The sequence below is a fragment of the Marmota flaviventris genome, chromosome 17 (genome assembly GCF_047511675.1).
Source record: "Marmota flaviventris isolate mMarFla1 chromosome 17, mMarFla1.hap1, whole genome shotgun sequence".
In the NCBI taxonomy this organism is placed as follows: Eukaryota; Metazoa; Chordata; class Mammalia; order Rodentia; family Sciuridae; genus Marmota; species Marmota flaviventris.
Genome location: NC_092514.1, coordinates 29130280 through 29157401, shown reverse-complemented (window position 1 = coordinate 29157401; position 27122 = coordinate 29130280). Strand labels below are relative to the sequence as shown.

At 38.5% G+C, this 27122-nt stretch overlaps 1 protein-coding gene across 3 annotated transcripts in view; it reads right to left on the bottom strand.

The window, feature by feature from the left end:
- The window catches only part of Ankfy1 (ankyrin repeat and FYVE domain containing 1), a 92033-nt gene that overhangs the window by 15208 nt on the left and 49703 nt on the right, over positions 1 to 27122 (bottom strand). For 2 of the 3 annotated variants that reach the window (XM_027922615.2, XM_071603311.1), the window contains 14 exons: positions 26892 to 27015; positions 25095 to 25244; positions 23267 to 23432; positions 18005 to 18209; positions 16173 to 16241; positions 15532 to 15731; positions 11949 to 12046; positions 7364 to 7592; positions 6334 to 6432; positions 5938 to 6091; positions 4114 to 4285; positions 3233 to 3351; positions 2619 to 2775; positions 76 to 276 (listed from right to left, as the gene is read on the bottom strand). In XM_027922615.2, coding sequence (XP_027778416.1) covers positions 76 to 276; positions 2619 to 2775; positions 3233 to 3351; positions 4114 to 4285; positions 5938 to 6091; positions 6334 to 6432; positions 7364 to 7592; positions 11949 to 12046; positions 15532 to 15731; positions 16173 to 16241; positions 18005 to 18209; positions 23267 to 23432; positions 25095 to 25244; positions 26892 to 27015 — 2143 coding nt within the window. The remainder of the gene's footprint in view (positions 1 to 75; positions 277 to 2618; positions 2776 to 3232; positions 3352 to 4113; positions 4286 to 5937; positions 6092 to 6333; positions 6433 to 7363; positions 7593 to 11948; positions 12047 to 15531; positions 15732 to 16172; positions 16242 to 18004; positions 18210 to 23266; positions 23433 to 25094; positions 25245 to 26891; positions 27016 to 27122) is intronic. The other variant, XM_027922616.2, reaches the window with a different exon arrangement.

Below are 27122 nucleotides of genomic sequence, written 5' to 3'. Positions count from 1 at the left end.
TGTTTAGTAGGTGACATTTGTTTTGTCTTCATGTAAGAGGTTCTGCTGGTAAAAATGGGGGTGTCAGTCACTCACCTGCTCAGCAGCTCCAGACTCTCGTTTTAGAATGGCCTCAGCTGCCTTGTTGTTCTTGTAAGTCATGGCACAGGCAAATGGGGTCAGCCCTTGCCTGTCTCGTACATTCAAGTGGATATCAGGGTGAGAAATCAACAACTGAATGATGACACTGTGTTGGTTGCTGATGGCCACATGGACAGGTGTTCTGCCTTCTGCATCCTATGAGAACAAAGCACAGATTGCAATGTCCAGTTGAAAGATAAAAGGAAAAATATGAAGGGAGATAATTTTTAGATAGAATTTCAGTTATAAGAATAAACACTACCATCCTGTGTTTGCAATCAACTATTTTTTTGCACTGAGGATTGAACACAGGGATGCTTTACCATTGAGCCATATCTCCAGCCCTTTTTATTTTTTGAGACAGGGTGTCCCTCAGTTGCTTAGGGCCTCGCTAAGTTGTTGACTTGTGATCTTCCTAGGATTCCCAAATCACTAGGATTACAGGCATGCACCACCACACCCAGCTTGCCAAACAAAGGAATGACTAATTGCCACTTCCTGCTACACCATGCATCCAGTGGCAATAGTGGGCCTAGCACAAACATTTGTTTTACAAGATTTGCATTCATTCTCACCTCCAAGATATACTAATATTCCTTATCTGGCTATGGGGTATCAGATATAAACTTTCGTAGGCCAGAATACTGAAGTGCATCAAGGAACATTATACTAAACACAATACTCAGCTCTCTGTGGAAATCTGTAACTAATGGGAAGTAGGAGTCGTGGAACAATGGAGGAAAAAAAAACAAAACTTTTCTCATGCTGTAATAAGGACAAAGGCACAGAGAAGAAAAGCCTTAACCTGGAATCATTATAATTACTAGACTGGCTGTATGAATCAGAGAAAGTCATCTGTCATACTAAACAGGGACATAGAAAGCCTGCTTCTACTAAAAGAAGCGACTCATTACTTAGGCCTGCAGATGCTCAATGGCTAAATAAAAGCAAGATAAAGTTTGGCATCTGTGCTTTGATTTTATATATATAAAATATATAATTATGCAGTCTTGGTCCACTGTGGTCTGACTGATCATTCTCTCAGTTCTGGTGCTGTGAAATGGATGGGGAAGTCTTTTTCGCTTGTGGTGCTTCATATATATATATGAGCCATTATTTATCTATTTATTTATATGTGTATATATATATATATGTATACATATATATATATTTTTAGTTATTGATGAACCTTTATTTTATTAATTTACTTAGATGCAGTGCTGAGAATCAAACCCAGTGTTTCATACATTCTAGGAAAGCACTCTAGCACTGAGCCACAACCCCAGCCCCTGTGCTTTCATTTTGTATCTGTCTCCTATATTAAACTTTGTCACAATGCTCATCTCTTCGTGTACAAATGTTAAGCATTTAAAGAGTGTTCAACTAAAAGCTAGTAATACAAAGCTTATTTGCTCTAAATTTACTTAACCTATCTCGTACCTCTTCAAGATTGAGGCAAGATTGTGGCAACCAGTTTTCAGTTCTGGAATGGCACCTAGAAATCTTTAGTCCATGTCCTGCACCTTCCAGAAACAGCAGGAGCAAATCACTCCATGGGAACTGAATTGCCTGCTTCCAGATCACAGGTCTCTATGAAGCACCCCAAGCGAAAAAGACTTCTCCATCCATTTCACAGAACCAGAACTGAAAGAATGATCAGTCAGACCACAGTGGACCAAGACTGCTTAATTATGCATACCTTTCACACCCTGCCCAAACCCTTCCTCTATTAACCCTAAAGCTTCTATCAACAACCTGAAAAACAGGGGCTGGGATTGTGGCTCAGTGGTAGAATGCTGGCCTACTATGTGTGAGGCACTGGTTTGATCCTCTACACCACATAAAAATAAATAAAATAGATGCACTATGTCTATCTACAACTAAAAAATATATATTCAAAAACCAAAATCCAAACTGAAAACAGGGCTGAAAATAAATAGATAGATAGATAGATAGTTAAAATATTAGGGAAAAAAGGGGGCTCATATGCTGGAGCTCACTTAAGCCTTCCCAATATGGTTATACTGATTTAAATTTTGGGGAGAAGGATACTAAGGATTGAACTCAGGGGCACTCAACCACTGAGCCACATCCCCAGCCCTATTTTGTATTTTATTAGAGGCAGGGTCTCACTGAGTTGCTTAGTGCCTCTCTAAACTGCTGAGGCTAGCTTTGAACTCACAATCCTCCTGACTCTGCTTCCTGAGCCACTTGGATTACAGTATTGCGTCACCACGCCCAGCTCTGATTAATTTTTTTCCCCTGCTTTTCACCATTTCCTTTTCTACTGGATGTTTTCGGCAAGTGACTGGACCTGGTCTGCTGGGACCACTAAAGTCAGGCTCTGGCCTAGGATGCTGGTAACAATACTAAATCCTTCTTCGTGGTACAGTAAAGACCTCTTACAGGCAACCTGCAAGGGCCTTTCCCATCCCATAAGATGCAATTTCCCTAACTGTGCAGTTATCTCTATTTCCCTGGAAAGGAGAAATACCTACCTGTGCATTTACATTGGCACCAAATTCCAGAAGACACTGCACAGTCTCTTCCAGTCCCCAGGAAGCTGCCAAATGCAAGGGAGTCTGCCCATCCCTGGCTTCTTCCTCTCCTTCTCCATTAGCACCTGGCTGTCTGGGACTATTCACATCACAGCCACTGAAAGAAAGGGGGAAACAAAAGGCTTCCACCTCATCTACAGGCATGTTGATGAATGGAAAGCCTCACCCAATCTACCAAAAAGCTGCTACTGCCAGTCTGCTATCCTGTTCCTGGCCTCAAACATTAGGGTGTGGATGCAACTGCCACAGATTCTTTTGCAATGGGTCTTGAGGCAACATGGGCATTAGAATCATTATAAGTTCCCCAAGAGATATGCAACTCTCAAAACATATGCTGCCTCAGCTTTTAGAGTTTTAAATCCTGGCATGTGGGCCCCCTCTCCTCAAGTGAGCCCAACCCTTGGTTGACTAGAGTTGGCTGACTCTCTGACAGTCTGAACTATGAAAGTCAAGTCTTAACTATAAATTAGTCGAGACTGGAGGTAGATTAACATAAGAGGCAGTTTGCAAGAAGCCAGATAAAAAGATTCAAGAGATACTTGGGCACCACAGACCTGCGAATAAGAAAGCAGGCAGTGGACTCATTGTTTTCATCAATAGCTCTGTGCAGAAGTGTTTGGAGGCAACCGCTAGGTCCTGGACCCCAGCATGTGGCATCACAACCATGTCTGACCTGCAGAAAAATATGAGATTTCTTATAAATATCATCAAGCAAAAGTAAAAAATGTATTGTCAAACCTGAGCTATATGTACAGCATTAGATCCATTTTCCAGGTAAGATGTGGTTGATAATTAAGTGATAATTACTTTAGTCTGTATTAATCATTAGTTTTACAAACACTGGTTAAAATCTGCTCTGTGGTCTGGGAAATATAAACATGTTTAATTAGTGCCTCTAGAGCTGTGTGGTAGAAGGTAGAGAAAACACAGGTACCTGCTCACACAGGTACTCAAAAGCCCCCAGCAACACATATAGTATACCTGTAATTAACAGGTAATCACAATAATAATAGGTATATATCCTAAGTGCAAAATGCCTTCATGTCACACTGCAGGCCCTTCAGAGAACTAAGGAGAAATGACAAGGTTTACCTACACTTTGGGGGCTGGTCTTGTAAATAGGAAGACAAACCTGAGATTTGAAAATTTAGTGAGGGGAGTCCATACCAAATTGATACCATAGAAGACACTGAAGAAATCCCTACAATTTTTTGCTTCTGAGTGGTTTTCTTAGTAAAGTCAGCTTACAAACAAAACTGTTGGCCAAGACCATGCTGAAAATTTCTTTCATGTGACTTTCAATTGCTTGTCCTCGTCCTTAATCTGCTAGTACTTGGCAGATCTCTTGCTCCTGTGATCACTATATAGGCACCAAATCCATTCCTGACACAATAGACCCATCTGTAAGCCAAAACTAATGTTGTGCTTGTCTCACCAGAGTGGATGCAATGTCTTCCAAATTATTTGCCAACGCAAGCCACAGTGGGGGGTTCCCTTTCTCGTCTGAAACGGACATGTCAGCTCCTCGGGTGCATATGGCATCAACTACGAGTGGAAGCTGATTTCTGATGGCCAGCTGAAGGGCTGTCTCCCCATCCTGAGTCCTGCTGGAACATGCACACCAAAACCAAAACTAATATTTGTAGCTAGAGTCAAAAGAAAAAGAGTGCCCTCCTGGGCACTCCAGAGTCCAGACTTCACTACATCCCTTAAACATACTTCATTCACGGTCATTAGAATTTTCTCAGAGAAATTAAACCTCTCAGTAGTATCTATTCTGATTGCTTTTTAGCGCGCACACACACACACACACACACACACACACACACGGAGAGAGAGACACATTTAGAAAGTGTCACCCTATTACACCCTGATAATAACTGACCAACTTTTTTTTTTTTTTTTGGTACTAGGGATTGATTCAGTGGTGCTTTACCATTGAGCTACATCTCTAGCACTTTCTTTTTTGTGTTTTAATTTGTTTTTGTTTGTTTTTTCTTTATTTTGAGACAGGGTTTCACAAAGTTTGTTGAGGTTGGTCTTGAACTTGAGATCCTCCTGCCTCAGCCTCCTGAGGTACTGGGATCACAGAGGTAAGCCACTACTTTTATTTTTTGGTGGTGGTGCTTAGGAATCAAACCCAGGGTCTCATACATGTTAGGCAAATGCTCTACCACTAAGTTACAATCCCAGTCTAACAGCATCTTACTAAAATGCCAATAAAACAAATGCCACTCCAACCACCAATTTCTTTGCACGAGACCCTGTAGCACACACCAGCTGGGGAGGCTGAGGCAGGAGGATCACAAGTTCAAAGATAGCCTCAATAATTTAGCGAGACCTTGTCTCTAGATAAAATATAAAAAAACGACTGGGGATGTGGCTCAATAGTTAAGCACCCCTGGGTTCAATCCCGGATACCAAAAACAAAATGAAAAACCAGAAACCACTCTCAGTCATTCAGAGTCACTTGATATTGGGGATAAAGATAAATTCCTCTGAAAAAAGCAATCACACTAAAAATTTAAGTCTGTGTTTTTCTCTCTTAAGCCTTGTTTGTAGTTTATTTGTTGGGACATTCTTCATAACTGAAATTCTAAGAACTGATTTTGAGCCAGGTGTGGTGGTACACACCTGTAATTGCAGTGACTCAGGAGGCTGAAGTAGGAGTATAGCAAGTTCAAAGTCAGCCTCAGCAACTGAGCAAAAGCTCTAAGCAACCAGTGAGACCCTGTCTCAAAATAAAAAATAAAAAGGGATAGGGATGTGGCTCAATTGTTAAGCGACCCTGGGTTTAATCCTCGGTACAAAACAAAACAAAACAATTTTCAGATTGTTCTTTATAATGATAGTTGTACAATATTGTGCACTGGTCCTGAGGTTCCAACAAGATCAAAGTTCAGCGGGCTGGGGTTGTGGCTCGGCAGTAGAGCACTCACATAGCACAGGCAAGGCCCTGGGTTTGATCCTCAGCACCACATAAAAATAAATAAATTTAATTTAATTACTATCTTTAATTAATTAAAGATATTATATCCAACTACAACTAAAAAATAAATATTAAAAGAAACAAAAAAAGATCAAAGTTCAGTTCCACTTGTATCAGTAAATTATATTCAGTTTATAACCTTACATTTGTACTTTTTTAGAACTGCTGTTTCCCTTCCTTTAATAAGTAATAAGAATATTTTGTACAACCAAGGCATATTTGCACCATCTCAGTTAAATATGACCTCAGTATTACAGCAGAGAGTCCCACCTGACATTTATATCTGCCTGATGCTCCAGGAGAAAGAGTGCACTCTTGCTATCCTGCCGCTGTATGGCCATGTGCAACAAGGTTTGCCCATCTGACATGGTGTCATTGATGGAAGCCCCGGAGCCCAGCAGCTGGGCTGCAATGGTATGCATGCCTGGGAAACAAACAAATCCTGATTAACTCATGTTGAGCTTTTCCCACTTCCTCATCTTACTACAATAAACATTCCCTCTCAACTTTTCAAAGTCATTAGTTTCCCACTGGACATCATAAGCTTAACCCAAACAGAGGTTACTTTACCACCAAATGATTAGCTTCACTCCTCCTCACCCCATTCACCCACCTACTCTTCTGACGTATGTCTTTAGACATCAATACTCTCTAGAACCACCTTACCAGTCCACAATGCCAGGCCCAGCACAGTCTGGTCCCGGGAATCCTTGAGGCTGAAGTCCGGAATAATTTGCAAGTTGTTGGTGGCATGAAGAGCATTGGCTAAATTATTTGAAAAGGAAAAGCACACTTGATTTCACTATCCCATGGATCACATTTAAATCATTCAAAAGAATAAAAGTTCAGTTTCAAACTGACTAGCTGGCTATAATATGATCACTGCTATTCTCTTGTGGGGAGTGGAAGACTAAAATCTTATATTTTGGATCAAAGTTTACAAGGGAAATGAATTTTTAAAAAATATTGAAACACTAACTCTTTTGAAAACTGACTCCACTATAGAGACACACATCAATTACATGATTACTAGAAAGAGGGTTGAAACAATGTCTTGACAATGTTTTCCTCATATTTAATTCCTACAATCTTTCAACTCCTTCAAAAGATCAAGAAAAAAGAACATTCTACCTAAGATCTTGCTTCCTTTCAGAAGCACAATGCTAAAAAGTGCTGGACTTTTGAAGAACTAGGCAAGAGTAAAACAAACTTCAAGACAGGAAAGAGAAAAACCGAGGACTTTTTGAGGAAGCAAGTCTCCTGCAAGGGGCTTCCTTGGTCCCTTTTTCTGGTTCCTCTCTCATGGGTCACCTCCAGGGAGGCTCAGAGACACAGAGTGTTGACTAACTCACAGGAAACCACAACAGAATTCTCAAAGACAGTGTTCATGCCAAAGCAAAGCTTTGCTTGGCTTACACTAAAATGGCTTAGAAAACCACCCCAGAACAAGGGAGAGCAGAGTCACCTGTTCTGACATCTTAACCTGCCAGGTGAACATCCTGAATATATACATAGGGAAAGAGGATAGTCAAGAGACAGACTATAAACTGATGTAGTCTAACCTGAAAGGATGTTTCTAGTAAGAAACTGGCTATAAAAAAAATCACCAAAAGAGCAAACATCAACTCTGTAAATTAACTACTCCAAACTGCTGTCTGCTAGGTCAAACTGATGGGCAGAATTCCCTCCTACTTACCTTTCTGCTCCAGGATGACAGATACCACATCTGGGTGATTATAAGCAATTGCCATGTGAAGCGGCGTCTGCAGATACACATTGTCCATGGAGCTGGTTAGGGATGTGACCTCCTTTGGCAAAGGCAGAGCCTCCTCTGTCTGCAGGTTTGGGTTGGCACCTTGCTGCAGGAGCTCTGCTGTGAGGTTGGCCAGGCCGTGCCGGCAAGCTGTGTGCAATGGGGTTTCTCCCTGAACACAAACAAATGGCCCAAATCTGAGTACCTGCTGGCTAGGGGTTCTATTCACAAAGGGATAAAGATAGAATAAGTGCTGAAACTCTAGTCCTCAATGCCAGCCACAATCCTTGGTTCATATGGTCACCAGATGTGAGTTGGCTCATGCCCAGTCTGCCACTGGCTTATCCTGTCGCTACTTTTTTTTTAATTGCTTTTATTTTTTTTTAGATACCTGACAGCGGAATGCATTACAGTTCTTATTACACATATAGAGTACAATTTTTCATATCTTTGTAAATAGAGTATGTTCACGCCAATTCATGCCTTTATACGTGTACTTTTTTTTGCATTACAATTCTTATTACACATATACACCACAATTTTTCATATCTGTTTATATATAAAGTATGTTGACACCCAATTCGAGTCTTCATACATGTACTTTGGATAATGATATCCATCACATTCCACCGCTCCTGCTAATCCCCTGCCCTTTCCGTTTCCCTCCCACCCCTCCTGTTGCGACTTCTGTGACTTTGATTCCCTTTCCCCTATATCTTCCCAATCATCTTCCAAATACCCTGGCTTCCAATCTTCTTCATCTCCTATTACCATCTTCACCTCCTTAACCATCTTTCACTCTATTTCTATAATGATGTTTTAAGCATAAAAATAATATATGCTTGCTATAAAACTACATTAGCAAACTATCACCAAGTGTCACCAAAATAAACACTGTAGAAAACAGAAGAGTCTCATTAGCTGTATTAACAGTTTGACATCACTGTCTTTAACTCCCCATTACACCCTGCTTCTTTAACCTGTTTGTATCAATACCACCTGAACTCTGATCAAGACCTTCTTCATCCATTTTTTAACACAGTAAAAAGATGTCTCTTCTCACACCAGTACCCAACACCCAAGTATCTTCTAATGGAACTATTATTACTAGTTTCACATTTCTCTCCAGTGGCAGAATATTCATAAGGAAAAATGGGCAAATGTAGATAAGTGTGTGTGTATATGTTTGTGTGTGTGTATATAGGCATATACTTAGTAGAGTTTTTTGAACCCAAACTAACAGAAATAAAACGAATATATTGCTCTGTACCTTGCTCTTATCACAGTTATCATCATGGAAAGAGACATTTTGTGAAAAATAGTAAGATCCTATTCCCTTTTTCTCTCAAAATTCTCCTTTCCCAGAGGAAACCACTTTTAACTCTTTCATTTGGGCATTTATAATCTCCATGTTTCTAACTAATGTTTTGTTATTGCTACCTCTTGACTTTCCAGCTTAAGACTTTATCTGTCAGACCACTACTTTATCTGTGGAAGATAAGGAAAATTAAGCACTCTCACTCCTTGACCCACATGCACCTCCCACACTACAAAACTTCACTACAATTGTGCTGAGAGCCACCAGGTCTATCCTCCTCCTTAGACTACCTCCTGTCCAGCCGTTCTTCCTAAATATTCTTACCAGGTGTGCTTTCCTACTCCCAAGGCTTCTACCAGTATCTACAAACCCAGGTCTCCAGCCTTGTTTTTACATCCAGTTTTCCCACTGCCCACTAGCTATCCCTGACTAAATGCTTAGAAAGAATTCAACAACTGCAGTAGAATGTACTCCCTCCATGCCAGTCCCTCCTCCTAACCAGCACCCTCTTTCTTTTCAAGGGTATACCAAGACAATTTTTAAAAATTATTTTTAGTTGTAGGTGAACACAATACCTTTATTTCTTTTATTTTTATATGGTGCTAAGGATCGAACCCAGTGCCTCACACTTGCGAGGCAAGAGCTCCACTACTGAGCTACAACCAGAGCCCCCAAGACAGTTTTAATACCTCTCTCATCCTTGCTTCTGGGAGCCGTAAGAAGGCATGGTCTGGTGACTATAATTCTGCAATTCCTCTGAAACTTATCACTTTGGATCTAAACCCAATAAGAGGGGTCAGGACAAGTCATTGTAGATAATTCCTACCTGTCTCAGGCCTGGAATCAATGGCACACTCACCATGGTAGCCATCCCAGGCAGCTCTCTCAACTCTAAAATGATCATATTGTTCTCCTGCCCAAAACCCCTTTGGGATCTCCTCTACATAAAGCCCAAATGCTTTTAAATCAGCACGCCAGGGCTTTCTCTATTGTGACTCTCTCTTACTTTCACATCAGGTCTCCCCTATATCTGAACATTTTAGGTTTCACCTAGTTTTGCTATGAAGGAGATCAAGAGCTGATAGACAATGTGGTCTCCTGGGAGGATTTTTTTAAATTTAGAAGATACAGCATATCTCTCTACTATCAGAATGAACAGTGAGAAAAATTAATAATAGAAGAGAGACAGCCAATTACAGACAGAGCCATACAATGGTAGAAGCAAAGTTTCTGAAAGGGTAAGAGAAATGAGAGGCAGACCTCAAAAATAGAGGACAGAGCTCAGGGGTAGAATACTTGTCTAGCAGGTACAGTGCCATGGGTTTGATCCCTAGCACTGGAAAAACAAAAGAAACCAGCTTCCAGTGAGTATAAGTACATTCAATGATTTCAATTGAAGTGTAGGCCATGTGTGTAAACAGTTGAGATTTAATGGAGGAAAGGACAACACTGCCCTTGCCCCTGTGCTCCCAAGATACTTTGGAATGTCTTGGATACCATGCTTTATCACTTACTGCTTTGTCCAATACTGTCAAAAGAGGATGACTATATTTCTTAGTATCTGGGTCTTAATACTGGCTCCAATATTTATGAGTCACTTAACCCCTCAAAACCTCAAGGTCCTTCACCATGAATTAAGGGATGTATAGATATGAAAAATGTTTCTGCAATCCTAATAATACATGCTGCTTCTAGGTACATTTTTAAGAATTTAAAGGGGTAATAACCTGAAAACTCTTACAAAGTAGATGTCAAAGGTAAGCACATCCCTCTCAGTCTGAAAATAATAAAGTAAAACAACTATCACTTAGGATTGAACATTCCAGATATTATGTAATATATGCTATATCATTTATTTTTATCATCCCCACATCAGGATTAATTCCATTTTATAAATTAGGAAACTGAAGCTCAGAATGTTTAAGTAACTTGCTTAAGACTAAGAAATGGAAAAGCTGATAAACTTAGTAATGTTCAACCCCAAAAGTCACACTTTTAACCACAACTCTGTTTAGTAGCCACCCTTGTCCATAGGGGATATGTTTTATAACTACTCTCAGAAGATGCTTAAAACCACAAATAGTAACAAACCTTACATATACTATGTTTTTTCTTATACATATGTATTTAGGATAAAGTTTAACTTAAAAATTAGGCACAAAAGGAAATAGTAACTAATAATAAAATAAGACATTATAACAATATATTATATAGTTATGCAAATGTGGTCTTTCTCAAAATATCTTTTGTTCTTTATCATCTTTTTTGTGATAATATAGATGATATAATGCCTATGTAATGAGATGCAGTAAGATAAATGATTTAGGCATTGTGACACCCCACTACGTTACTTGAACATATACATTAAGGGCTGTTAGAACACAAGCACTATGATACTATGACAGCTGATATAACTTACACAGCTACTAAGTGACTAATGGATCAGTAGCATATACAGAATGGATATACTGGGTAAACAGATGATTCACATTCTGGGCATGATGGAGTAAGACAGTGCCAAGATTTCATTATGCTATTCAGAATGGTGCACAATTTAAAACTTATGAATTGTTTACTTCTGGAATTTTCCACTTATAAGGGGAATTACTATACAGTCTACCTTATTAGCTTGGGACTAAATCAACAACCACATAGAAGAACCCCGGCAAATGCAAAGTGTTACAAAGAATCAAGATCCTATTACAGTAGGTTTGTGTGTGCATGTTGCTACTTTCTATTAGAAAATAAAGTCCACAGTATCTAATTCGGGGCCTGATACACACAATAAATACTTAAATGGTTGCTGAATGAACCAAACAGCCAATATTTAAGAATACATAAAATAATCTGTTTTATCTTTTTTAACAATCTGCATATATAATTTTCACAAAAATTGAATAATACTTTTTTTTTTTTTTTTTGGTACTGAGGATTAAATGTAGCAACACTCCAACTACTGAACCACATCCTAGCCCTAGTTGTATTTTTTTATTTAGAAACAGGGTCTCACTGAGTTGCTTAGTGCCTCACTGTTGCAGAGGCTGGCTTTGAACGTGAGATCCTCCTGTCTCAGCACCCCTCCAGCCACTGGGATTACAGGTGTGCGCCACTACAATGGGCATAAAGAATCTTGTTTCATTTTTCCTACACATTTATCATTATTGTTTCTTTCACAGACCAAAACCATTTTCCCACCCTTGTCACACTTACCCACTTGTTTTTGTGGTTGACATGGGCACCATTGGTTGCCAGGAAAAGTGCTGCTGCCTCATTTCCTGCTCCAGCTGCCCGCTGCAGTAAACAATTTCCTAGAAGAAAATGGGTATATTCATTCTTCTATTTGCACAGAAATGAGGTCAAATTCCACATTGCATAACACCCTGCTTTCTCTACCATTATCATACTACTGACCAGTCTACACTATATACTAGGTATCATTTAAGTCCTTATATGCATTATCTTTATGGGGACACAAACACGGGGAAGACCTTGGGCTGGAACATCTGTTCTTCCCGGGTTTCCCACTAGCCACTGCTTAGGACCAGAACTAAGTTATGTCTCCTCAACGGGGTTGGATTAGCAAGGTTTTTCAACAGTGGTGCTACTAACGTTTTGGATAGGATAATTCTTTGTTCTAGAGCCTTCCCTGCATGTAATACAAAGTGTACCTGTATCATTAGCTTCTACGCATTAGAGATGTAAGGTAGGACCCCTGAATTTCATGTGTCAACCAAAATTGTGTCTAGATATTGCCCAATATCCTGGAGCAAGGTGGTGAGAGGGTGGAACTGTCCCTGGTAAAAAGCACTGGACTAGATGACTATTTCAAAAACAATGCATACTGAAGTTCTGCTAGAAAATGCCCCTTAAACACTTCAGTCTTATTCCCAGGGCCTTAGCTATGCCTATTCTTGACTTAGAAATAATTTAATTAGCATTTCCACCCTTTTCCAAGTAAAATCTTAATGAGAGATAAAAAAAAAAAAAAATCCTCAAAATGATTTTAGACCCAGAATAGTGTTTTTACTCTTTTAAAATCTGTTCCTAAAAATGAATATAAAATCTCCCATTCTATAACTATGCTATTAGAAACCCTCCCCCAAAATTAACCAGGACTAAAAATAAGGTTAAAAAATGAGACAAAGCAGTTTTCCTTTTCCCTTAAGAGAAAGTGATTCCACCTCTAGTTGATAATCATCTTAATCTAGACTCTTAAATGAAGATTCACATTTTTACATTTGCAGTCATTCCTATCTACCCAAGTCTTACAGTTAGAACAAAGATAACTTGTGACTACTAAATATTACTGTACTATTGAAAACCAATGGACTAAGGTTATTCCATGTAAAATAAAAAATGGAACAAATCAATAGGAAAGATCATAATCTTGAGCTTTTATGTATTTAACAACTAAAACCCAAAATATACAATGTAAAACTGACAGAACTAGCAAAAAAAACCCATAATATACCTCTCAGTAAGTGACAGATCAGGGGCTGGGGTGTAGCTCAGTGGCAGAGCTGGGTTAAATGCCCAGAGCCACAAAAGAAAAAGAGAAAAGAAAAGAAAGCAATAAAACCGATAGACCAAGCAGTCCTAAAGTTAATAAGTATGTGTAAGATTTCAATAGAATAATGAACAACTTTGCTGTGACTCACACAGAAAATCCTGCATCCTACAATTTTAAAAGTATACATTATTTTCAAATATGTCAAACTCTTATAAAAACTTGTTCTAAAAGAATCTTAAACATCGGTTGGGGGCGGAGGCAGTCTTAAAAACAGCTGGACATGATAGCAAATGCTTGTAATTTCAGCTATTTAGGAGGCTAAGGCAGAAAGATCACAAGGTCAGCCTGGGGAACTTAGTGAGATCTTGTCTCAAACTGTAATAAAGAGGGCTGGGGATGTAGCTCAGTGGCAGAGAATACTCCTGGGTTCAACCTCCAGTACAAAGTTGTTTTTTTTTTTTTACCAAAGAACCAATCTCTTACATGCCGTACTATGACACAATGTGATTAAATTGAAAAGCAGTAAAATTATGGCCAATAACCAATGCATCTTTTTAGATTAAAGCTCTAAATTTCCAGAAGTTATCAATCTAAAATATAGTTTTTCCTGAAGTCCTTGTCCTATAGAACTACTGCTTTAGTTTTTATGTCACCTAGAATAGTGATTTCATTTGACCTTTACTTATTTATTTTCGTTCAGGGGAATGAACCCAGGGCCTCATGCATGCTAAACATGTTTTCTAATCTACCTGAGCTATACCTCCAGCTTCTGATCTTTAAGTACTAATTTTTTTTAATAAAGGGCTATTTAACATTCATCTTTTTTTTTTTTTCAGGTAGAAGTCAATTCTCTTTTTTAGTGGCAACTACCTGTACCTTCTACACTGCTAGTATTCAACATGAAATATATGGAATTCTTCCCCTTAAAATATCCCTGTTTTATTTAGCCAGATCAAGGAAATGTAAAAATTCAAACTCTGGTTCTCTGAGTATGGCTTATGGATTCTGGGGTTCCTGAGAGTCTTCAGAGGAACCACTAGGTCAAAACTATAATACCCCTACTTACTTTTTCTTCACTATTGGCATTTGCACAGATATTATGAGAGCAATAGTGAGTCAAATTGGAGAGCTTTAGCAAAAATCAACACAGTAGCATCAAAGTGTATTAGTAGATTTTAAAAAAGAGCCAGTTTCACTCAGGATGATCCTTTTACATCAATATAAATTATTAAATTTTTGAAATTTCAACTGAATATGTCTCAAAACTTCTATATTGACAAAATAAAAAGTACACATAAAGATACTTTTGCTACATATCAAAGTATAATGTTGTCTGGAGGAAAAGCATTTATGGCACTAACTTATGGGCTGAACTACTGGCTTTTCTCATGCAACAGTATTTTCACCCAAAAGAAAGACTGATTAATACACTACTGTTATTCAAATATGAGTATCTGGTAGACATTTTCTTGAAATTGAACAACTGACAAAGAACAGACAAAAAAAAGAAAAACCATCGACAATATTAGTACCCAATGATAAAACTAAAAATCTGTGAAAACTTTTCTTGGCAATCCTAAATTTAATACTGTCTCAATACTAAGACTTCTCTGATAAGATAATTGGTGATACAGATTAAACATAATTCTGAAATGTATGAACATTTTGAAGATCTGCATAACTCAGTGAACCAATTTTTCCCAATGAAAAAGATGCATTCAGAAGACAAATGAGACATGGATTTCAACATAACAAAATACTGAATTTCATGGATATTTAAAATACAAATCCCTTCACTACATATCTGTGTGAAAGATGTATTATCTTCATATACTTTAATCAAAACAACATCTCAAAAGATTGAATATATATGCAAATATAAGGAACCAGCCACTTTTGCTGCATACAGTGCTGCACGTCAGTAATCCTACCTACTCAGGAGGCGAAGGCAGGAGGATCACAAGTTCAATGCCATCCTGGGCAACCTAGACCTTGCCTCAAAATACAATTTAAAAAGGGTGGGGGTATAAATTCAGTGGTAGAACAACCCTGGGTTCAATCCCAGTTCCAGAAATAATAAACAAAGTATTTCAGTTTGAAAGATTTAATTTGATGTTTGTCTAAACTGAAGTATAAGAAAAAAAATTACAACCTGCACTTTTATTTAAAATTAAGTATAAAATAATTTTCCTAATAGTAGGCCATTTTGTTAAAAACAATTATAAGATATTCCACAGAGCCCCTAACTTCAGCATCAACTTTCAGGGATCTACTATTCTGTACCTGTCATGGTATCAGGTGCATCAGTGTTGCTGCCACGCTGAATGAGTCTGGCTGCAAAGCTGTTTTCATCAAATGAAGTCCCATTTACCACAGGGAGGTCTTCAAAGGGGTTTACAGATGCATCCGAAGATACAGTGATGTACTGTACTGCCAGCCACAAAGCTGTGCTGCCTTCATGGTCTTTTAGCTCTAAATCTAACCTGAAATAAGAAAGTAATGTGAAGAAATATAAGTATAATCTTCAGACACTCTGTACTGCCAACAGTCTTATTAGTCTTTGTATACTTTTTGAATAATAAAATTTTATTTTTCTTTTACTTATTAAGATTTATAATACTGCTGGGTGTAATGGTGCATGCCTGTAAATCCCAGTGGCTCAGGAGGCTGAGGCAGGAGGATTACAAATTCGAGACTAACCTCAGTAACTTAGCAAGACCCTAAGTAACTTAGTAAGACCCTGTCTCAAAATAAAAAATGAAAAAGGGATTGGGATGTTGCTCAGTGGTTGAGTTCAATCCCCAGTTTAAAAAAAAAAAAAAAAAAAAAAAAATCTTAACACTAAAAGACATTTTAAAAGAATTTTTCACTCACAATCCCACCCTCACAACTGCTTTTTCATTTCTCCATGTCGCCCTACGTACTGTTTACACTGCAGCAGCTGATTGAACACATATTCATTCCTGGCGGTGATGGACAGGTGTAAAGGAGTCCTGTAGGATAAAAAGAGGTCAATTTAAGACAGTCCTAATTCAGGACTACTCACAGCATAAGTGACTAGACTCCTAGGCAGAATAATCATTCACAAGAAATTCTATGTTTCTGCAACAGTTTTCCAAAATCATGACCAATAATCAAAATATGAAAGTGAACTTTTTTATGTTATCATTTATTTAGTGACCAGAAAATGACAAAAGCAATTAAAGAAAAAGATATCAAATATTCTCTAATTTAATACTGACTACTTCAGCAATTTCTATCATAAGTCTGCTTATTTTCCCTTACTTATTCTGGGGGGAGAAAAAACTTTTCTTCCTTCTCCATAATCTTCTGTTAAACACCGGAGTAGTAACAGATGAGAACTGATTAAGGAAGGGGCTGGGGCTGGGGCTCAGTGGTAGAACACTCGCCTAGCACAGGTGAGGTACTGGGTTCAATCCTCATAAAGATAAATAAATAAAGGTATTGTGTCCACCTACAACTAAAAAATATTGAGAAAAAAAAATAAAAAAACTGCTTAAAGCCAGGCATGGTGGCACATGCCTGTAATCCCAGCAGCTCGGGAGGCTAAGGTAGGAGGATCTCGAGTTCAAAGCCAGCCTCAGCAAAAGCAAGGTGTTAAGCAACTCAGTTGTGAGATCCTGTCTCTAAATAAAATACAAAATAGGGCTGGGGATGTGGCTCAGTGGTTGAGTGCCCCTGAGTTCCATTTCCAGTATCCCCCCATCCTCCCAAAAAAACTGATTAAAGTGGCATCTGATCCCTCCTCAGTGCTTTTATTTAGCAGTGAAGTGACCTAAAGGAGATTGCCACTGCAGAAAGGGCACCCAACACTGGCATCTACCTGGAGATGGAAAGATTACCAAAGTTCACTGCAGTTAGATGGGGGAAAAAATCTACAGGGGGCATAAAGGATGCAATTTTGGGAGGGAATAAGATAATTATCATATGATATTAAGATTTCATTGAGATCTATTATACTTTAAAGTACTTCACCTATCCTAATCCATTTTCCTATTTTGACAATGACACTTCACTGAAATCTTTTCTTATTTCTTCTGAGGGTTTTCAAAGGTAAAAAATAAAAATAAAATACTGAGCTGCTATGATGACAGGTAGGTCCCACCTGTAGCTTGTGATGTAGGTGGCTTTATTATCGACCTTTAGAGCCTCCCACACTGCTGTCCCCAAAGCGGCCCTTTCTGAGATTCTGAACCACAAGGAATCCTTCACTAAGTCCTAGTAAAAGCCAAAGGGAACACAAGTACTGGCAAATACATGAAGGGCTATGCTGCAGCAGAAGACAGCAAGCTGTGCAGATAAAGAGTTGTCTCTTTATAAGGCAGAATTGGGTTTAAAATAGGGACTTGCTAACAATTAGACCTCACAGAAATAAAAGATTGCCTTGAATTAGTGTGCTCTTCTTCTTCCAACTATCCAAGCAACTCCAAGAAATGCTAAAGAAGCTCCCCTTGGAAGAGGTGACTAGATAACCAGTCTAGTTCCTTCTATCATGAAGATGACAAAAATTGCTGAGAAATTCAAAGACTTCTGTTAATCAGGATGGAAATGTTTTCCACAAATGCCTCTCTCTGGTCTTAGTCATGACATTCATTTGCAGAACAAATAAACATTTATGATTTCAATAAACATCATATTCAATAATGCCAAATACTATGTTTGCCAATTATGGAGAACCATAAAATACCCTTCTTGGATTTGTGCTAAGGTTATCATCTCTCAGTTTCCAACTTACCTGCCCTTGCTATCCTGCATGTTGGGATTGGCACCAGCCTGTAGGAGGGCCTCTGCAATCTGTGCCATCTCAGACATCACATCTGTTGAATGTTTCTTTGAACTGTACAATGCCACAAGGTGTAATGGTGTCTCTTGGGCACCCAATGTAGCAGCATTAACAAGGGCCCCATTCTTAATAAGGAAAGTAGAAGCAAAGAGATCTCCTTGAAAAGAAATAAGATTAGACAAAGTAACATATATCAACATTCAGGGTGAGCTATTCTGGTCAATGTTTCCTCAAAAGGCAGCAATCTATAACTGCAGACAAAAAAGAAGGACAAGTAGGTAAGTCTGAAGAAATCTCTTGAGATACCTCTAAGTGGAAACTCATCATCAAGACTATGGAGTTATATACCTTAATTCAATAGGCCTCTCGGTCCAATTTTTTATTACTTGTGATCATCTGTCCTGCCTCCTCACCATAATATCCCCTTCATTATCTAAGAAAACCAAGCTTCTAATTTTCAAAGGCTTCTTCTGGTCATTTCTCAAAAAGGGCTTCTGAGATTCCTCCCCAGCACAATTTCTCTCTCTCTACTTTGTTGACTGACCACAATCTAAACCTAAGTAGTACTCAGCTCCAATCTGCTGTACTTGCACATGTCTGATTTATTACTATAAAAAGTTTTTTCTTGGGGCTGGGGCTGTGGTTCAGCAGTAGTGCACTTGCCAGGCATGTGTGAGGCACTGGGTTCAATTCTCAGCACCATATATAAATAAATAAAATGAAGATCTATCAACAACTAAAAAAAGAAGTTTAAAAAAAAATTTTTAAAGAAGTCTTTTCTTTTAGTTCTCATTTCATGCAAACAAAACAGTCTTACCAAGAAGTTTACTACTGAATATTTGAACAGAGAATCTGCATAAATTATTATTTATAAAACTTTCACATGGTAAATTAACTGGTTGTATAAATGAAAATTCTTTCCTTTGCCTTAACACTTTTGTATGGAGGGGAAAAAAACTTACCTTAATATATTGACAAGAGGCCAAGAATTAAATTTATCTAAAGATATTAAAAGTATACAATTGTGGCCAGGTACAATAATGTATACTTGTAATCAAGTGGCTTGGGAGGCTGGGGCAAAAGGACTGCAAGTTTGAGGCCAGCCTCAGCCCTTAGCAACTTAGCAAGACTCTAGTCAACTTAGTGAGACTCTGTCTTAAAATTAAAAAGGGTGAATGATGTGACTCTGTGGTAAAGCACTACTGGGTTCAATCCCTAGTACCCACACCCCAAAAAGAATACAACTGTGAAAATACTTTTGTCAGATACCAATAAAGGAAAGATGACTCTAGATAGGTTACACAAATACATGTCTGAATTCACAACTAAGCAATTTGACAAGTGGCAATTAAATATTAAAATTAGTTGTTAAAAAACCAGGTAAAGTATACTTGTCAAGTTCACTTGGAGGATGACAAAGATCATATAATTATATTTTAAGATTAAAGTTCAATCTTCCTTGGATTTAATTCCTTTTATAATTTAAAGACAAAAAAAATATTGGCTATATGTCAAATTTGTTTCTTAAGAAAATAAGGCAAGAATAACAAAGAATTAATGAACAGAAAACCTAGGAGCAAGTGTTTTTAGGCATTCCTCCTAGTTAGGTGGGAGCAACTATTTCTCTCAGTGCCCTCCAGGTGGCACCAATTAGCTCCTAAAAGGAAAGGAGATACCTACTTCATGTGTTTTCATATCCACTATTGATTTATAAAACACAGACCCTGGAACAGGCATGGTGGCACACACCTATAATGCCAGTGGCCTGGAAGGCTGTGGCAGGAGGATCACGAGTTCAAATCCAGCCTTAGCAACAGAGAGGCGCTAAGCAACTCAGTGAGACCCTGTCTCAAAATAAAATACAAAATAGGACTGGGGCTGTGGCTCAATGGTCGAGTGCCCCTGAGTTCCTAGTAACCACCACCCCCCCGCCAAAAAAAAAAAAATTCCTAACAAAAAAGTTAAGTTTTTAACAATCCATATACAATTGTTCAGGAAACATCCAGTAACTTTTATTATTCAATTAATAAAACCATATTTCATACTGTCCCAGTTAGTGCCACTGTTTTCAAATTTACTACAAATAACTGGATCCCTATTTAAGAAATCCATTGATTGATATTGGCTATTGCAGTTTAAAAAGTAGAAGAGGAACGAGATTTTTTTAATGAAAGCAACGATTCATCTCCTTGCCTAGATCAGGCTAATCAAAGGAGATGGCTACCAGGGGTCATACATGTGCCTCCTGTGAACTCACCTGAAGACATTGCCTGCCTATTGCATTCTTCTAACAGACTAGTACACCTAGTTAGTAGGATGATCACTATTTTGTTTATAGATTATAACATGTGTCCAGAACTAGACTTAGATGTCACATATTAAAGACCACCCTTTGTTCCTCTTATAATAAATTTAAAGAAGGTTTAACAGCTAACTTAAGTCTATTACTCAATTTAATCATTTAGGCAGGTCAAAAGACTGATATCAAGGTCAAGTAAAAAAAATTCCTACAGAAATTGAATCTGGTTATGGCAAATGTAAAAGCCACCATGTTGATCCTACCAGTCAAGTAGTAGTCACTGTGCTAAGTGCACTACTTAACACTGTCTCTCATGTTCCCAACAACACAATAAAGCAGAAATGATTTCCAATTTGCAAATGAGGAAAAGAAAACTCAGTATGGTCAAATGTCTGTCCACAGCATAAACAGGTGAGAGAATTCAAACCCTGGTACATCCAAGGTCCAAAGACAGTAGTCTGCCCACCACACCATGCCACACTTGAAAACAACGATCTAGTTTATTATATCCACAAATTTGCAGACAATTCATAAATTCAGAATGGAAGATTAAATCATCTGAAAACAAGCATCAAACATCTAAAAACAATTCTTGGCAGTTCATGTAACTAAGCAATCACCAAAATATTGAATAACTCATAGATGTTTTTTCATCAAACATATGATTAAACTCCTTGAGAGGAAAGGAATATAATTTTCAGATTTTTTTTTTAAAGCAACAAGTATATTTGTTTCCAAAATAAACATCTCACATACTAAACAGTATGGGAAAGAGCAATTCCCTATGTGGTGAAAACTTTTTCCACTCAACACATACCCAGAACCAAGCACCCAACAGCTCTGCATAGTGCACAGTGATGCTTAGGGAAAATGCATCTGCTTTTAAAACTGACTCACTCTAAGGATTTCCCTACCCAATAAATAGCAAAATTTCCCTCTCTACCAGCCAACAAGCTCAACACTCTAATACATGGCTTAGGAGGATATTTATTTTAAAACCTTTGCTCACAAAGCACCATATATTCCACCAACAAGGAGCAACATGACAAAAACACAGCAGGGACAATATTTTCATAACGCATGAAGAGAAAGCTAAAATGCACATGAGTAAGATGTGGTGAAGCCAAGCACAGTGGCACACGCCTGTAATCCCAGTGACTCAGGAGGCTGAGGCAGGACAATCACAAGTTTGAGGCCAGCCTAGGAAACTTAATAAGGCCCTGTCTCAAAATAAAAATAAAAAAGGGCTAGGATGTAGCTCAGAAGTAGAGCACTTGCCCAGCATGCACAAGGTTTATGGGTTAAATCCACAGCAACACACAAAACACACACTGTGGTGAAATCAGTATATCCTGTCTTTGCTGTCCATAGGGAAACAACAAAAAAGTAGCCACAGCAAAGTTCTTCTGTCAAGCCAACTATCACTCTACAAAATTAAAGCTTCTGACTTTTTTTTTTTTTTTTTGGTATGGAGGATTGAACCCAGGGGTGCTTAACCACTGAACCACATCCCAACCCTTTTTATTCTTTATTTTGAGAGAGGGTCCTGATGAGTTGCTTGGGGCCTTGCTAAATTGCTGAGGCTACCTCAAACTTTCAATCCTCCCACCTCAGCCTCCTGAGTCACTGGGGATTACAAGCATGCACTACAGTACCGGTGGCTTTTGACATTTTAAAAAGCTTTCATCTCTCCATAGATTCTCTGTCAAAAATGACCACAGCCAAGTAAAGTTGGGCAGCATCCACTTGGAACATTTTAATTAATTAATAAGGATATGTTAAAAAAAATAAGTCCAATTTTCCCACTTAAAAAGTTAATTCAGGAGCCTAAGGTAGGAGGATCACAAGTTTGAGGCCAGCTTCAGCAACTTAGCAAGGCCCTAATTAACTTAGTGAGACCCTGTCTCTAAAAAAATACAAAAAAGGGCTAGAGAAGTGTTCAGTGTTAAGCATCTCTGGGTTCAATCCCCAGTACCAAAAAAAAGTTAATTCAGGACAGGGGCAGTGGTGGAGCACTTGCCAAGCAAGCAAGAGGCCCTGGCTTTGATAACCAGTACTAGGGGAAAAAATAAGATTAAAATGTTCTGATTGTGGGCTGGGGCTCAGAGGTAGAGCGCTCACCTAGTACGATCCTCACCACCACATAAAAATAAAATAAAGATATTGCATCCACCTATAACTAAAAAATAAATATTAAAAAAAAAAAGTTCTGATTGTAATCCTACCATTTCCCCATTATCTCACTACTGATAATATACTCAAAATAACATTGCTAGAACAAAACAAATCTTAATCATTTTGCTATGTGAAAGTCTGTGAAAGATAAAACACTGATTCCCCAAAATAAGTTTTTAGGCTCCGGAGGCTGAGACAGGAGGATCATGAGTTCAAAGCCAGCTTCAGCAATGGCAAGCCACTGAACAGTGAGACCCTGTCTCTAAATAAAATACAAAATAGGGCTGGGGATGTGGCTCAGTGGTTGAGTGCCCCAGAGTTCAATCCCCAGTACAAAAAGAAAAAAAAAGTTTTTAAGTTTTCCTGGTTTTGGTATTTTTCTTATGTTCATGCTAGGATACAAAAGTAAAGACTTTCTATCATAATTTCTGGAGAATGTGATAATGTTGAACAAGTAAATGTATCAACTGCTTACAAGTAAAAGGTACTTCTCAAAAGCCACCTTTCTAACCTCCTCCCTCAGGCCCTGTCAGTCCTATGAACAGCCAAACTAACAAGGCCTGGGTAACAGTTCTTCAATCCCTCCTTTTACTCAAATCAAATTCTAAGTCTTGTAGCCTGCAAATACAGACTCAAGATGCCTTGGGAATTTTTGGAACTGAGTCAGGGAGTCTTCAAAAACCATATGAATAAAAAGAAAACTGCCTGCAAAGAAAAATATCAAATAGATTTCACCTTACCTCTTTGGATTCCTTTATGTAACAAGCTCCAGCCATTCTTGTCTACCATGTCCACATCAGCTTTATGACTAACCAGCGTGGTAGCAATACTCTCTAGTCGTCGTGAAAGGGCTAGATCTAATGCAAGATCTCCATTATGATCCACTTCATTCAGCTTCCCAGGGAGCTGCACAGAAAAGCTTGTAAATCAGCACTCAGATGGTATAATTTAATATATTTTAACTTCTCCCACCTAGATCCCTAAATATCATCTCTTAGACCAATGTCAAATTTTGGTGCTATGATACGGCTTACTTCCAAATTCAATTCATTCATAAACATCTACCAGGCCTCCTCAAGGCACATGCTTACAGAGAGCAGAGAACTAAAAAGATTACAGAACAGACATAAACAGTACCGAGGACAATTAAGGACCATGGCAGAAAAGCAGACAGTTCATTAGGGCACAAGTGCCAATGGCAGAGTTCAGAGAACTTCACAGAAAAGAGCTATCATTTTCATGAAAGGCTATGGCTTAATTCTTCCCAGCAGTTTAATGTTTCTTCACACACTGAACACCCAAGATAAAATGTTTCATTCCCATCTGTCAAAAGCCACTGATTTTTATTAAGGTAGCGTGGCAGGCAGTGGTAGGCAGAATAACAGCTCCCCAAAGATTTCTATGTCTAATCCCAGAACTCTGTGAACATACACCTTACATGGCAAAAAGCCCTCTGCAAATGTGATTAAGTTTAAAGGCCTTGTGATGAGGAGAGTATCCTGGGCTATCCAGGAAGGCCCAATCTTTCTAATCACATGAGTTCTTAAAAGTAAAAGAGGGAAGCAGAGGAGTTGGTCAGAGAAATGCAACATTAGAAGGACATGATCTGCCACTGCTGGCTTAAAAGATGGAGACGGGAGCCACAAATTAAGGAATGTGGTACCACCCTTCTCTGGGAATAGCCAACAGCTAACAGCCAACAAGAAAGTATGTGTGGTTATTGCGGGGGGGGGGGGGGGGGGGGGTGTTGGGGTTATGGCTTAGTGGTAAGAACACTTGCCGAGCATGTATGAGGCACTGGGTTGGATTCTCAGCACATATAACTAAAATAAAGCTTCATCAACAACAACAAACACAAAGAAGAAGAAAAAGAAAAAAGAAAGAATGAAAGTGGCGATCTTGGTTCTATAACCACAAGAAGCAGAATCTTGCCATTAATACAAACAAGCAGAAAATGCATTCTCCCCTATAGTCCTGTACAGAAACATAGCCTGCCAATACCTTGATTTTGGTCTGGTGATGCCTGTAATGGATTTTCCATCTCTAAAATTGTAAGATCATAAATTTGCATTGTTTTAATATATTAGGTTTGTGATAATTTGTTATAGTAGGGGAAAAAAAAAACAGATTTCAGTACCTGAAAGTTAGATATGGTTACAACAACTACCTAAAAATATGAAAGTGGCTTTGGAACTACTCAGGAGACTGAGACTGAAATACTAAGCATGATAGAAAACAAACAAACAAACAAACAAAAAAAAAAAAAACAGGGCTGGGGTTGTGGCTCAGTGATGGAACACTCGCCTAGCATGTGTGAAGCCCTGGGTTCGATCCTCAGCACCACATAAAAATAAATAAAGATATTATGTTCAGCTAAAAAATAAATATTAAAAAAAAGAAAACAAAAAATAAATTTCCTTGAACAAGCTATTAATATGTATATGTATATTAAATGTGTATTAAATATTGTGTGGTGCTGGCCCGGAAGGAAGTGAGCAGTACGGTAGGGAAAAACAAGAGCATTACAGCTTTAGAAAAGAGGAAAAAATGGCAAAGCAGATATAGTACCTGTGAATCCATTTCAATCAGATAAAGGAAGACCACATCTTCTCTCTCCACTTTGATAGCTTTGTGTAATGGGTACTCTGTCTTGGATTTGATCATTTTGTATAACAACTGAGCACCCATACTGCTAAAGTCCTCCTTTCGTAAGTCATCCTAGGGATTAAAAACACAATGAATAGCAAAACAAAGAGTTAACAGTAATGACAACTGTCACTTAGTCTGTGTGTCAGGCCCTATTTTAGAGCTTAACATGTCCCAACTAATTCAATTCTCACAAAACCCCATGAGATAGTACTATTGTCATTTGCATTTTACAGATGAAAAAAAGTAAAGCATAAAGAGGCTGAATAATGCCAGGCATAGTGGCACACACCAATAGTCCCAGCAACTTTTGAGGCTAAGGCAGGAGGATCGCAAGTTGGAAGCCAGCCTAGATAACTTAGCAAAACATTGTCTCAAAAAATAAATAAGGTTGGAGGTGTAGCTCAGAGGTAAAGCACCCCTGGGTATAATCCCCAGTAATACAAAAGAAGCGAAATAACTTGTGCACAATTAGACTGGGAGTAAATGACTAATAAGCCAGTATCTGGAATCAATAGGCCCACTTCTCACACCTGTACTCTTTACCACAGTACTACTATCTCTCAAGATGGTAAAGCATATAAAGTGATGTAATATGGGGAAATGGTTGGACCTCATTCATTCCATTAGCAGAACCCTGAATAGACCTAGATCTCTCAAATTTTTCTGTATCCTATCCTTACAAAGGCTTAATTTGTTCAGTTTTTACTTGTACTTTACAAGCTACTCCCATGTTTCCAATAAATCTTTACCTCCCCCTCAAAAAAAAGGGTGGTAAAGCATAAGCCAGGGGCTGGGGATATAGCTCATAGTTAGTAGAGCACTTGACTCACATGCACAAGGCCTGGGTTCAATCCCCAGCACCACAAAAAATAAAAAAGTACATGCTTACAATTTATTTATTTACACACACACACACACACACAGTTGATATCCCCCAAGAACCAAGGCAAGCAGAAGCCCTCCCAATGAGAATAGTTCCCACCTCACTAAGCCTACAAAGATGGCAATTACAGAATCAATCAGAACTTTCACAAACAGTTCACCCATTGAGTCGTGGCTTGCCTCCACTATTGCCTTCGAGGCAAGCACTCTACCAACTAAGCTATATCCCCAGCCCCCTCTTAAAAGACAGTTTTTTTAGACACCTTTTCTGAAGTATTAAGACTTTTCCCAACATGTTGTTGCATACCAAGCAATGAATAGAAACTAGTTTACAAAACATAGCCCTGGCATTTTAAAAATGCAAAATGACAACAAAGGCATGTAAAAATGACTCCTATTATGTATAATTACAATGCAACAATAAAGAACGAAAAATTAAAATACATTTAATAATGTCTCCATCTGATGGAGAAAGCAAGGGAACACTCTGAAATGGTGCTGCGGAGTGGAACTTGGGGCCTGCTGGTCCCACAGTGGCATTCTGCTCCTGCAGTTTGGTCACTGCTTCCACAGAATAAGGGCAAAGGCAAGTGAACTTTCCAAGTCTGTTTCTGAACTTGAGCTACCTTCTAGTCTGAAATCACAGAACTATCAGACTTTCAAAACTGAAAAGAGTCTCACAAAATCATCAAATCCAACTACTTATCCTTCAATATTGTAATACGAGAAAACTAGGTGCCACAGAGGCAACTGTTCTCAGAATCGGGTTCCTTGCCTGGGTATTCTGACTGGCAGTGGGAACGCACTGTCCATACCTCTCAATCTCTCACTCACCCAATGACTGGCAATAATCTCTGCACAGTAGTTCATCAGTGTGCTGGCATTCAGTTCCTCTGCAGTCTGATAGAAGCGAATACAGTTCCTAACATTCACCAGGGACATAACACCCTTTTCACATCTATAAGAGAACATTAATGATGAACAGTGTTAACAGGAAAAATACAGTCACAAATGAACAAATCAAAGCAATAATCTGTGTACTGGTTGGCTATATGTAACACCACT